Genomic DNA, 12,395 nt, shown 5'->3' on the forward strand with positions numbered 1-12,395 from the left:
TCCGAGCTGTCTGCGGAAAGACCCGTCCACCCTGAATCTCCCACTGTCCACATCTCCCTCAGAGCCCGGTGAGCAGCGCACTCAGGCCTGAAACTCTGGAGTTCGAGACCAGGCCAAATGGCACCCCTCCTCCTCCCCCACCTCCCCAGTCTGGGCCTGGGACTGGGCCCGGGCTCGGCGGCCAGACGGAAAAAACTACCCAAGCTGCGCAGCCTCCACTAGCTAGCTCTCTCCATGAGAAAGGTCCGGCTGGGCCCCAGCCCCGTGTATGACAAAAAGAAGCCGGGGCCAGCTCCGCGAGCCCAGGGAACCGCGCTGACGCAGCTTCAGGGCGCGGACGGGGCGCGGGGTGGGGGAATCCAATCTGGGCTGGCTGGGCTGGAGAAGGGGAGGCAGGTGTGGGGCGTGGGGCAACTTCTGCAAGTTCCGGGTATGGCGAAGGGGGCAGGGGTACCTCCCAGATTAGGCCTCGGAACCCCTGGCCCCCAAATATTTTGTGAGAAGAGAGAGAGGAAGAGAGACGCAGTTTTTGCATCGCGCGGCCCCCTCCCCGTCAGCCCCAAACTGGAAGGTAAATACTTACTTAGCCTCCGAACCAGGTACAAGCTAATACTCAACAATACTGATGCCTTGTTTTTTTTGCTCTGTCCGGACCGCAACGCTGTAGCCAATTTAGATATGCTATAAATTTAAGAGGTTGCCATGGCCACGGTGCGCCCATTGGCCGCTGGGCCCCCTACGTGCCGCGCCACGTCACCAAATCTGAATAAGGATGCGCGAATTACGCGGCGACCAGACAAAGATGAGGATCGGGACCGCTTGAAAGTGGGGGAAAGTGCCGGCGCCTCCGCCACCGGGGAAAGCCGCTCCGCAGCGCTGAGGCCAGCAGCCACCCGAGATACCTGGGGAAGCCCGGAACAGGCGCCGGGGCGTGCGGCCGGTGGCATGAGGTTGTGAACGCCACCCCCACCCCCACCCCACTCCGGGCCGCCCAGTGCCAGGCCAGCGATTGCCCAAGGACTTGACCGGCTGAGTCTTGGTCCGGACCAGACTCGCCCTGTAGCTGCTGAGACAAGAGGCGGAGGGCAGCGGAGGGCCCGGCAGGCCTGAGGGCCAGGGGCCCAAAGGGAGGGCAGGGCGGCCGGAGCCGCCGGGACGCGGGGCTATGATGGTGCACTGTGCCGGTTGCGAGCGGCCCATCCTCGACCGCTTTCTGCTGAACGTGCTGGACCGCGCGTGGCACATTAAATGTGTTCAGTGCTGCGAGTGCAAAACCAACCTCTCGGAGAAGTGCTTCTCGCGCGAGGGCAAGCTCTACTGCAAAAATGACTTCTTCAGGTAAGAGGCCGCGCCGCTGCTGCCTGCTCGCCCACCCTGCGCGCACTCCACTGGGGCGCCGGGGAAGGGGAGACCCCCATACCCATCCCAGCCTCCCCTCAAACAAGCTTAGATGAGGAGCAGGCAGCACTTTGCCCTCCTCCTGTCCTCGGTCCAGGAAAGGTCCCGAGCCCAGGCGGAGGAAGAAGGACGCTGCTTTGCTGCTTCACGTTCTCTGGAGGCCGGCTCAGAGCGCTGGCGGGGCAGAGGGAGGAAGCCCTGACAAACTTGCTCTCCACCCCTCTCTGCCCCTTCCCAGCGACTGCAACCCCAAGGCAGAAGCTTCAAGCCCCGTCCCGACTGAGGGGAAGGATTTTTGCCTGAGTTAGAGACGCCTGGAGGCTTTTGGCTCCTGGCAGAACGTGTGAGCCCAGCGGCCCGCCGCAATCCCAAATGGAAACTTCTCAGCTCCAGAGGGGGCCCAGTGAGGAAGGTTTCCCTGGTGATGGGAGGAGAGTACCTCCCCCTACTCACCCCCCAACCCCTTAAACATTTCCTCCCGTGTTGAAAAGCAGAAACGAAATCGAGGCTGACAATCAGGACCTCTGGGGTCTAGACTGGGCTGTGGCGCCTCCCCCGCCCCACCCGTGTGAGCCCACTGGCTGGCCAGGGCAGATCACCTCTCTGGGCCTCAGTTTCCCCAGTCTGGAAGCCGGTGGGGTTTGGGGCAGCTGAGCCCTGCCTGTTTCCCCTGGGCACCCAGAGCCAGCTTTGTGAACAGGAATTCCCCGCGCTGAGGAAGGGGGGCGTGAATCACGCCGTAGAGAAAGGCAGCCTGCCGGCCCTGGCGACTCTGCACTGGGAATTTGAATAGGAGAAAATGTCAGCCGCTCCTTTACACGTGTAAACTCCCTGGCCCCGGAGGCCCGGTGCCCCTAATGTAGCAGTTCTTGCAAAGCGCCTAATGATTTTTGATAAGGTGCATATGGCCAATTACGCTGCCGGATAAGGCCAAAAGTGACTTATGGCTTCTAATGCCCTCACTACATCAATGTCACCCAAATTCGCCCTGTTTAGAGGCATGGGTGTGAGTAGATGTGGGGTCCCCAGAGTCCTGAGTCCTCCCCCACTTCACCCCCAATCTGAGCCTCACCCATCTCCCATTTTGGAGTAGGCTAGCTTTCTCCCTGCGCTCAAAGAAGAAAGAAAAGGAATGAGATCAGGAACGCGGGAAGGAGGGATTTGAGAGATTCCTGTCCTGGCCGAGCAGGGTCTACAATTGTCTTCTATTCACATTCCCCTGCTGCCTGCCAGGCCAGAGGTTTAGTGGAGCTGAAACTCAGTCCCTGCTCTCTAGGATCTGCCACCATGAGGCCCTGCTGTCCACAGCTCCTGATTAGCTCCAGCAGGTCCCAGAGTGGTGGATTGGAGAGCCTCTCCATTGGTACTGGAAATCAGTGGAAGATTCCCTCCTTTCTGCTTCCTCCTTCCAGCCTGGGAGAAGGGCACCCCACCTCATGGCTAGGCTCAGCCAGGCAGGCAGATTGGCCCTGCCTAGGCACCAGCAGACCAGAAAGGATCCAGGAGGCAAAACCACCAAGTGACCCAAACCCTGCCCACCTGGCTTCAAATCATTCATGGGCTCAGAGTTTGCCTGAAGCAGCTGAGGCAGGCCTGGCAGGGGTTGGGTTTGGGGGGGGACATCTTGAGATGCTCTGGGCTCTCTGCTTGGCTGAAGGCTGCACCCACTGCTCCCCCCTTCCCTGTCCAGGAGAGTCTGAAAAAAACCCAATGGAGGCATGGAGTCCCAGGCCCCAAAAACAGCTCAGGACATTTGTCCCACTTCTGCTCTGGCCAGAGAGCTCAGGATTGGGGTTCCGTTTAACAGATATGGAAATGGGGACTTCACAGAAGCCAGGTCAGGGGGTGGGGGAAGAGGTCAGGGGCTGGGGATGGCTGGATTGGGTCCCACCCCGCAGTGACGGGCACCTTGTGTCCACAGGCGCTTTGGCACCAAATGCGCCGGCTGCGCACAAGGCATCTCGCCCAGCGACCTGGTGCGCAAGGCCCGGAGCAAAGTCTTTCACCTCAACTGTTTCACCTGCATGGTGTGTAACAAGCAGCTGTCCACTGGCGAGGAGCTGTACGTCATCGACGAGAACAAGTTCGTGTGCAAAGATGACTACCTGAGCTCATCCAGCCTCAAGGAGGGCAGCCTCAACTCAGGTAGGAAGGCCTCCGCCCCTCACTAGTCTTAGGCCTTAACACCCTCCCTCCGTGCCCAGGCTGGCACTCCCTACTTGGCCCCCGGTGTGCTGTCTGTGCTGGGCTTAGAGCTCATCACCCCCAGGCAGTTCCAGGGCAAGGCCAGGGGGTGAGAGGCTAGAGAAGTGACTTTGGAGCTGGTTTTACACGGGAGCTGAGGGCCGCCAGCTCTTCCCCACCCTCCTCCAATTCAGGAGCCTTTTCCAAGTTTCCCTCCTCCCCTAATTTGGCACCACACAATTCACCCTCATGTGTCATCTGAGCTCCAGGTAATTTCTAGAGGCACTGGGAGGACATTAATTGAGGTCTGGAGGAAGGAGGGAAGGGAGAGGAAGATCCGAGGCCCCAAGGGAATCTGTGCCTCCTCATCCCCTCTCCCTGAAGGCAGGAGTTCTCCAGAAGGCATGCCTACCCCCACCCTTACTCAGGTACTAGCTGAGACGCGCAGAGAGGGCTAACGAAGCGCTACTTCCAAAGTCCGGGCCCCGCCTGGAGAGAGTGGGTGGGCGCCGGGTCCCTGGGGGAGGGGCTGTCGCAGGTTTGGGAGGGAACCCAGCGGGGCCGGCCGTAGCCTGGGTCGGCGGGAACCCGCCACTGGATTGAAGAGGCGTCTGGCGGTCGCTGACGCCGCTGTCCCCTTCCCGATCCGTCCGCCCGCAGTGTCATCCTGTACGGACCGCAGTTTGTCCCCGGACCTCCAGGACGCACTGCAGGACGACCCCAAGGAGACGGACAACTCGACCTCGTCGGACAAGGAAACGGCCAACAACGAGAACGAGGAGCAGAACTCGGGCACCAAGCGGCGCGGCCCCCGCACCACCATCAAGGCCAAGCAGCTGGAGACGCTCAAGGCTGCCTTCGCCGCCACGCCCAAGCCCACGCGCCACATCCGCGAGCAGCTGGCGCAGGAGACCGGCCTCAACATGCGCGTCATCCAGGTGCGGCCCGGGGCCCACTGGCCCGGGAGCCGGGAACCTCGGAGGAGTCTCCCGCCAAGCTTCCTTGGCTACGAACGCGCCGGGTTCTTGTCTGGGAGCAGACCGTGCGCCCGAGGTCGGGGAGCTCGGGGCACTCGCCAGAGGTCGGGGACTGTGAGCCGAAAGATTCCATCTAGCCCAGCTGTCCTCCTGGCTGTGCGATTTGGGGCGGATCACTTTACCTCCCTGAATTTCGCGGCCGCCCTGCCCATCTCCCCCCATCCCCCCCTTGCTCAAGGAAGGTTGTAAGCCACTCTGGGGTCTGGGATGCCTGTTTACCTCCCACCTTTTAAGCAGAGAAAGAGGCGATGCCCCCTCCCTCCCTGCGCCGAAGCGCGGGCAGATAAACGGCCCGAGGCCGGCTCCGGAGCCGAGCGGCCGAGGCGAGAGCCGTGCCGGGAGGGAGACCTTTATAGAGCCGTCAGGCCGCGGACGAGCCGAGGGCCAGGAAGCCCAAGTCTTTATGAGTCGCCCCACGGGTCCGCGAAATCCTTCACCCTTGGCTGGCTCTCCACCCCTCCCGGCCTAATCCAGCCCGGCCCCGCCTCGGGGGAGTCTTGGTGCGGAAGAGGCTCAAGGACCCAGAGGGGGCAGCCCAGGCAAGGGATGGAGGAGAGCGGATGGGAGGACACTCCGGACCCGGAGCTCACAGCCCCCTCCTCTGTCCCAGGTGTGGTTTCAGAACCGACGGTCCAAAGAACGCCGAATGAAACAGCTGAGCGCCCTGGGCGCCAGGAGACACGCCTTCTTCCGGAGTCCGCGGCGCATGCGTCCGCTGGGCGGCCGCTTGGACGAGTCTGAGATGTTGGGGTCCACCCCGTACACCTACTACGGAGGTAAGGGGCGCCCCGGGATGCGCTGCTCCGCACCTGCCCCGTTCTGGGAGCTTAGGGCTCAGGGCCCCAGCCAGCGCGCTTTCCGGCGCTCTGGGACATCGCCCACTCGCTGGAGGCAATCACAGACACACGCACACTCACCCACACGTTCTGGACACAAAATCAGATACATGGACTCACTCACCCATTCAGTGATCACACAGAAGCACACACGAGATACAGTAACACATTCACCCTCACCCTCGCAGGGCACAAGGCACACTCACTTGCGTTCAGAGACTCCAGGGACACACGTCTAGACACGATCGCATGATCACGTACAGGTACATTCCACCCTTCCACACACAGATACACTCACAGAGACACAAATCCACAGACGCACACACTTCTAGCAGTCACATTGAGGCCAGCACTGGCAAATCCACATGCGTGCCACCCCCACGGACAGACACACGGCCTTCCTGCAGCCCTGACCCCTGTACCTGGTGTACTTGGCATGAGGAGGATTCTGAGAGCCGGAGGGTAGCTTGAGGGGAGGGGATGGGGGTCTGGATTCATTCCAGGCTGCCTGCTCACTAGCTTCGAAGGCAGCAATTCCTGTTCCCTGTGGCGGGGTGTGTGCCTACAGCATCTGGCAGTGTTAGCTCAAATGCCCGCAGTTGCTCTGGGCAGGACTCTAGCCCACCCTCCAGCCCCAAACCCCGTGGGTTTCCTCCAGACTAGGGGCACAAGGTTTGGGCCAAGCCCAGATGTCCACCGTCTTTGGGGCTGCAGAGATCGAGGTGCCCCAGTTCACAAAGGGGTTCGGATGGTGGTACCAAGCTTGGGCCTGGGGTGAGCCGCCCCCTCGTCACCGAGATTTTCCTTCTCTCACTTCCCTCACACTGGATTGGTGAACCATCCCAACTCCTTGCCCTGAGCCGCATTGAGCTCGCCGAGCTCACCGTCCTGTTCTTCCCAGAGCTGAGGACTCAAGAAAGCACCTCCCCTCTTCTGTTCTGAAGCTTCTGAATTTGGGGAGACCCCAGGACTGCCTATGTCTGAGAGGCATCTGCACTTCTGAGTCGCCCCTTGCCATGGGCCTATTTAGGGCCAGTAGCACAAGTTGGGGAGAGGCAATTTCTCTTAGAAAGTGGGTTCAGTGGCAGTGTTGGGGAGGCAGGGGCTAGGCACCCGGGTAGACCCAGAAGGGAAGGGAAGATAACCCCATCACTGACCTCAGCACATCCGGAAGCCTGATAGGGGATTAGACCTTGAGACCCGACCGCGGCCCCTAGGAATTGTGGGCAAAATGCCAGGCTGTGCTTTTTTTTCAGGGCAGAGACCCCACGCAGTGGCAGGTCTCAGGCTGGAGCACTACAGCCGCCCAACCCTGGACAGCCCCCAACCCTGGACAGTCTGGATGGTGGGCGTGTCCTCCGGGGTCACCAGTCACCGACTCTCTCCACCTAAATTTGCCTCTTTCCCTACAAAATCTGGGCCCGGAGCAGCGAGGTGGTGGGGGCGGTACCGGCCCGGAATTTTTCCCCGCCTGGGTAATTAACCAAGGTTTCCCGGAGGACCAGTTCGCCCCCTCCCCGACCTATCCCACCGCCTCCTCTCCCTGCGCGCTAAATGGGGTGGGGAGCCGGACATGGGGGCCTCTCATTCCCCGGAATGGTGGGAAGGACTCCCCAGCCCCCAGCGAGGCAGCCCCGCCTAATCCGCGCTAGGAGATCCCGGCGGTGGCTACCGGCAGCGGGCGAGAAAAGGGGCCGGGCGGCGGGGCCGGCGGCTCCCCGTGGGAGCGCGGACAAAGCCCCAGCTGCGGCTTTTGTGCCCTTTTCAGACGGCGTTTGTTCCAATTACCTCCGGCCCGGCCGCCATATGGGCGGAGGCGGCGCGCACGGCGCCGGGGCCGCGGCCTCCGCTGGTTTGCCGGCTCGCTGCGGGCCGCGGCGGTCTCCCATCCCAGTCCCTTTGGGGCTCCAAATTCGCCGCTCCCCATCTTTCCCTTGACTTTCGGGGAGAATTAAATTAACGGTTTTAAAAAGTAATTGGCAACCGTTTTAGCTATTGCCTAGACTGCCTCCAAGCCACGCCTCTGGACACCACCCCCCCAATTTGGACAGATTTCAGGGTTTGGAGAGGGAAGAGGCTGGCGGGGGCATCAGGAACTCGCCCCTTGACTGAGCTCCCAGGACTCAGCAGGGAGAGTGGATTTGCAGAAGAGACTCTGGCTTCTGGACGCTCTGGTTTTCCCGCCGTACAAAGCGGGTGCCAGGTACAAAATGGTCCTTTCGTGAGGTCCCCCACGCTAGTCCTTCAGGGCCCCACCTGGTGGGGGGAGGCAAGATATCCCGAAGGTTCTGGAAGAGGAGCTATGTGAGGAGGTCAGAGGGTTGATGCAGATTTGTTGAGGCAGAATGGGTTTGTAATCCCGAGTTCCTGCACCTCCTGAATTTGTGGGCAAAATTCACATCTTTGCATTTTCCTCGAGAGAGAGCCCATAGCTATCATCAGCTTCCCAAAAGGTCTCAATGTCCTCAGATGCTTCAGAACCTGGAGGTCCTGGTAAAACCAGCCCAGGGCGATGCTGGAGGACTGAGCTTCTACCCCAAGGCGCCCGCGGAGCCTTCGGCATGACCCAGAGCATTTTCTTGTCCTCCCCTCTCTCAAGTCGCTGGAGCTCAGCTTTGTCCCAGGCCAAGCGAGGCCAGTACAAATGGTCTCACCCGGATCGACACGGGGGCCTTACTTGGCGAGGCGAAGTACTTGCACTGGGTTGGCGGGGCTCAGGGGCCGAGTTACCGGCGCCGAGACCGCGCCGCCCGGTCCACCCCACCAGACCCTCTGAGCTCCGGCCGCGGCCCGGATCGAGCTTCCCCTGGCCCAGTCGCTTCCCGGTCTCGACCATTTCTCGCTCTGCTCTGTCCGCTGCTCGGTCCCTGCCCGGGTTCCTCTCCCGGGCCTCCTAGCCTCAGCTTCTGTGGAGGTTTCTGGGACTCATCTCCGATCCACCGTCTTGCGTTCTCAGGGCGCATCGACCTCTCTCCATCTTCAGGCTCACTCCTCACTCCCTCGCGGTCCGCCCCCGGGGTTTCCACGCGTGTCTCTAACCTCGGTCGTCTCACCGCTCCCTGCATGTCCTCGACTCCTCTGCGACCTCCGATCTCTCGGGCTCTCGGGTCTCAGCCGCGGACTGCGTCTCTGGGTCTCTTTTCCGCCTTTCCCTCCGCCCCTGTGCCGATCTCTCCGTCGGTCTCTCGCTGTCCCGCGTCTCTGTGTCTCTCACCGACTCTAAGACTCTCAGGAATCATTCTCTGTCTCTGCGTCTCTGGCCGCCGCTGTGTCTCTCCACCTCTAGGTGTCAGGGAACCTGTGACTTTGAAATCTCCGAGTTTTCGCCGCGTGTGTCCCCCACGGTCTCGGAGTCTCTCCCGTCTCTGCCCTTTCGAGATCTCTCATTGTCTCTCTCCCCAGCCTTACCCGTGGGCCTGCGACGTCCACCGTCTCGAGGGGCGCCGGCCTCCGCGGGTCTCTCTAACCTCGGGCTGGTGTCGCGCACTCCCCTGTCTCGCCTGCCCGGGCCTCTGGACTTGGTCTCCCCGGTCCCCTCCCCGGATCCCGGGTCCCCCGCGTCCTTCGCCTTCTCTCACCGCGCCCTCTCTCCTTCCCGCTCCCCCCGCAGACTACCAAGGCGACTACTACGCGCCGGGAAGCAACTACGACTTCTTCGCGCACGGCCCGCCTTCGCAGGCGCAGTCCCCGGCCGACTCCAGCTTCCTGGCGGCCTCGGGGCCCGGCTCGACGCCACTGGGCGCGCTGGAGCCGCCGCTCGCCGGCCCGCACGCCGCGGACAACCCCAGGTTCACCGACATGATCTCACACCCGGACACGCCGAGCCCCGAGCCGGGCCTGCCGGGCGCGTTGCACCCCATGCCGGGCGAGGTGTTCAGCGGCGGGCCCAGCCCGCCCTTCCCCATGAGCGGCACCAGCGGCTACAGCGGACCCCTGTCGCATCCCAACCCCGAGCTCAACGAGGCCGCCGTGTGGTAAGGCCGCCGGGCCGTCCCCGGCGCTCGGCCCCCGGGGGCCCCCGCCCCGACACAGCCTCCTGAAACCAAAACGCCCGAAGCGGACGCAGTGGGAGACGTGGTGTCCCTGGGGGTTCTCTCTCGGGTCCGCACTCAACCGGCAGCTGCTCCTCGGCTGGGTGCCGAGGGCGGGGCCGACCCCCATCTCCACCCCGCGGGCTCTCCAGGAGCCCCAGCCCACCGCTCTCCTGGCGACGCGAGCAATTTCTTGGGACCAAAGTCAATACTCCGGAGGGTCAAGAGATTTCAAGCACGCTCTAGACTTTCCCCGGGCGCCCACCCACCGCCACCTCTTCGGACTGAGAGAGGATGAGGCCAAGGGGCGGAGACGGTGTTTTTTCCCCTCTCTGCAATCCGAGTGACATTTTGTAATCTTATTTCTCGCTGTGCTTTCCCCGTCTTGAAAAAAATAAAAAGATGATAAGAAAAGGAGAGAGATTGAAAGAGAGAGAGAGGAAGCGGGGGCAGGATGAGGAAGAGAGAGATGGAGAGAGCGTCAGCCAGAGGGAGAAGACGGAGAGCGAGCGAGGAACTCGCGTGAACCGGGAGCCACCGGGAGGGAGACCGAGCCACCTGCACGCTGGCGCTCCCTGGTGGCCAATCTTGAGGTTCAAGGTCAGCTTCTCTAGGAAGGGGGCTGTGGGTCAGGACGTGGCCAGCCGGGGCCAGCTCCTGCTCTTCCTTACTTTGACGTTTATGCTGAGCCCGAGGGTGCAGGCCGGACTCGAACACGCGCACATCCTGCTCTCCCCCTGGGTGAGGCGCCAAGGTTGCTGGGCTCAGACCCACAGATCACCCTCCCTGCCAGGGGCCTGGAGGCTGGGCCGTCAGGATGTACAATATTATACTTTTTTGGAAGTTGAACGCTTCTAGTTTCCTTATTTTGTATAAAGAAGAAACAAATAAAGTATGTTTTTGTGTTTACTGTTTATTTATTGTACTCTAGTTATCCGGGGCTGGACATTTTTATATTTTTAAGAGGAGGTAGGGCAGAGTGAGGGAGGGGAGGCAGAGAGGTTTACCTAAAAAAAAAGAAACAAAAACAAAAAAAAACTTTTTTAAAAAAGAAAGATTAATAAAAAAATTCTTTTTTTTCCCTCAGCGCTGTGTGGCTTTCTTTTTATTGTCCCTAGTTTGATAATGACTCAGAGCGAATGAAACCTTTTCCTTCCCTGGTTCTTGTCTCTGACATTAAGCCTCTGATGGATGCAAAAACCTCTGCTCACCCAAAGGGGGAGCTCTTCTAGTGACTCCCAGGTTCATGAAAGTGGCTGTCCTCTTTTGACAGCTACTATGTGCCAGGCTCCGTATCTCTCCATGCTTTATGTAATACCCTGCTCTAATACAGGCCTGCCCAGCACATAGTAGATCTTCAGAATGTTTGACGAATGAATGAATGTGTGATTTGTTTGTTGCCGGCACATCAAAAGAATTACAGCTTCACTCCTAACTATTCCCCCCGTGTAATTCCTGGTGGCCAAAAACAAAAAGAGCAGGCTGGTAGGCTGATGCTGGTTATCTGCAAGGCTATGTTAGGATTGAAGAGCCCCTCCCCAAAGTGGGGCTGTTGTGCTCTGCAAGTCTTATGCAGTACATGCTTATCTTTGGGTAAAGGCATGAGGGAAAGAGTGCCAAGTGAGATTTAGGAGGTGAGATTTAGGAGGCCTGAGGCCACCACCTAAAATGAGTCACTCTCATTTTTGCCTCAGTTTCCCTACTTGCAAAAGCAGGGGTCGGAGAGAGTGCTTCCTACATCTCCTTCCAACTCAATCATCTGTAATCCCAGCACTTTGGGAAGCCAAGGCGGTGGGTCACCTGAGGCCAGGAGTTTGAGACCAGCCTGGCCAACATGGTGAAATCCCGTCTCTACTAAAAATACAAAAATTAGCCAGACGTGGTGACAGGCGCCTGTAATCCCAGCTACTTGGGAGGCTGAGACAGGAGAATCACCTGAACCTGGTAGACAGAGGTTGCAGTAAGCCAGTATTGCATCACTGCACTCTAGCTTGAGTGACAGAGCAAGACTCAGTCTCAAAAGAAAAAGAAAAAAAAAAAGAAAAGAAAAGCAGGAGAGGAGAGGGAGGTAAAAATAAATGGAAGAGTATCCTGTATTGGGATGACTCTTCGCCCAAGCTTGGGCTGGGGGAAGCTGGCCCATTGTAGCTGCAGCAGGGGAAGGTGGGAGAATGAACCACCGTGGGACAGGCGCGTGCTCAGAGCCCCACACTTCTGTCTTCCTTCTTTGTGCTCCTCACAAGAACCATGCAAGGTGGCTTGCCTTTTTCTTTTCTTTATCACACATTTGTCTTTATCAGACCAATGCTACTTGCTCGTGGAAAATTTAGAAATCTCAGGTAAACAAAAGGAAGAAAATTCACCACCCAGAATCTCAAGCACTATGGAAATGTAGTTGATGCATTTTCTTTCAGACTTCTTTTTTCTTTCTTTCTTTTTTCATTTTGACACTAGAGATCGTACCCTGTAAACAATATGTGGTCATCTGCTCTGGTTCACTCAGCAATAGCTTCCAGATGTATAAACTGATCTTCGTAGACAGCTCTGTCATTCCATGTAATCACTGCTTAAAGTTCCCTTGAATGGCTGAGCCATGCTTTTTTGGTTTTTGTTTTATTTTAAACCAATTCTATTGTTGGATGTTTGGGTTCATTTCCAAGGTTTCACCACTTTAAGCCACATTGGAATATCCTTGCAGTTGAATCCTTGGAAGTTTATCAGGGTAGGTATGATTGGCCCCCTCAGGGTACTCAGAGAGGTTGAGGGACTGGCCCAAGGTCACACAGCTGGGAAATGGAAAAGCTGGGATTCAAATCCATGTATTGGGTTGTGTTTCTACTTCCCTATGGTGCCCTAATTGTAATGGACTCTAGAGGCCAAGAGAGAATCTGCAAGGTGGTCCTCATCTC

General features: G+C 58.9%; 1 protein-coding gene across 1 annotated transcript; it reads left to right on the forward strand.

The window, feature by feature from the left end:
• The first annotated feature begins 794 nt into the window (after nt 1–794).
• On the forward strand, nt 795–10,572 carry LHX5 (LIM homeobox 5). The gene is made up of 5 exons (XM_012469015.3): nt 795–1,338; nt 3,320–3,543; nt 4,243–4,520; nt 5,230–5,395; nt 9,066–10,572. The coding sequence occupies exons 1-5, from the start codon at nt 1,166–1,168 to the stop codon at nt 9,431–9,433; spliced, it is 1,209 nt and encodes a 402-aa protein (XP_012324438.1). The 5' UTR covers nt 795–1,165; the 3' UTR covers nt 9,434–10,572.
• The last annotated feature ends 1,823 nt before the right edge of the window (nt 10,573–12,395 follow it).

The sequence above is a fragment of the Aotus nancymaae genome, unplaced genomic scaffold, assembly GCF_030222135.1.
Source record: "Aotus nancymaae isolate 86718 unplaced genomic scaffold, 86718_ANA_hifiasm-v0.15.2.pri h1tg000021l, whole genome shotgun sequence".
NCBI classification, from domain to species: Eukaryota; Metazoa; Chordata; class Mammalia; order Primates; family Aotidae; genus Aotus; species Aotus nancymaae.

Bases quoted from the DNA above. Each gene is read 5' to 3' on its own strand.
- LHX5 (XM_012469015.3), top strand. From the start codon at position 1,166: ATGATGGTGCACTGTGCCGGTTGCGAGCGGCCCATCCTCGACCGCTTT. The intron at 1,339-3,319 runs GTAAGAGGCCGC...TTGTGTCCACAG, and splicing joins TGCAAAAATGACTTCTTCAG to GCGCTTTGGCACCAAATGCG. The intron at 5,396-9,065 runs GTAAGGGGCGCC...CTCCCCCCGCAG, and splicing joins CCCGTACACCTACTACGGAG to ACTACCAAGGCGACTACTAC.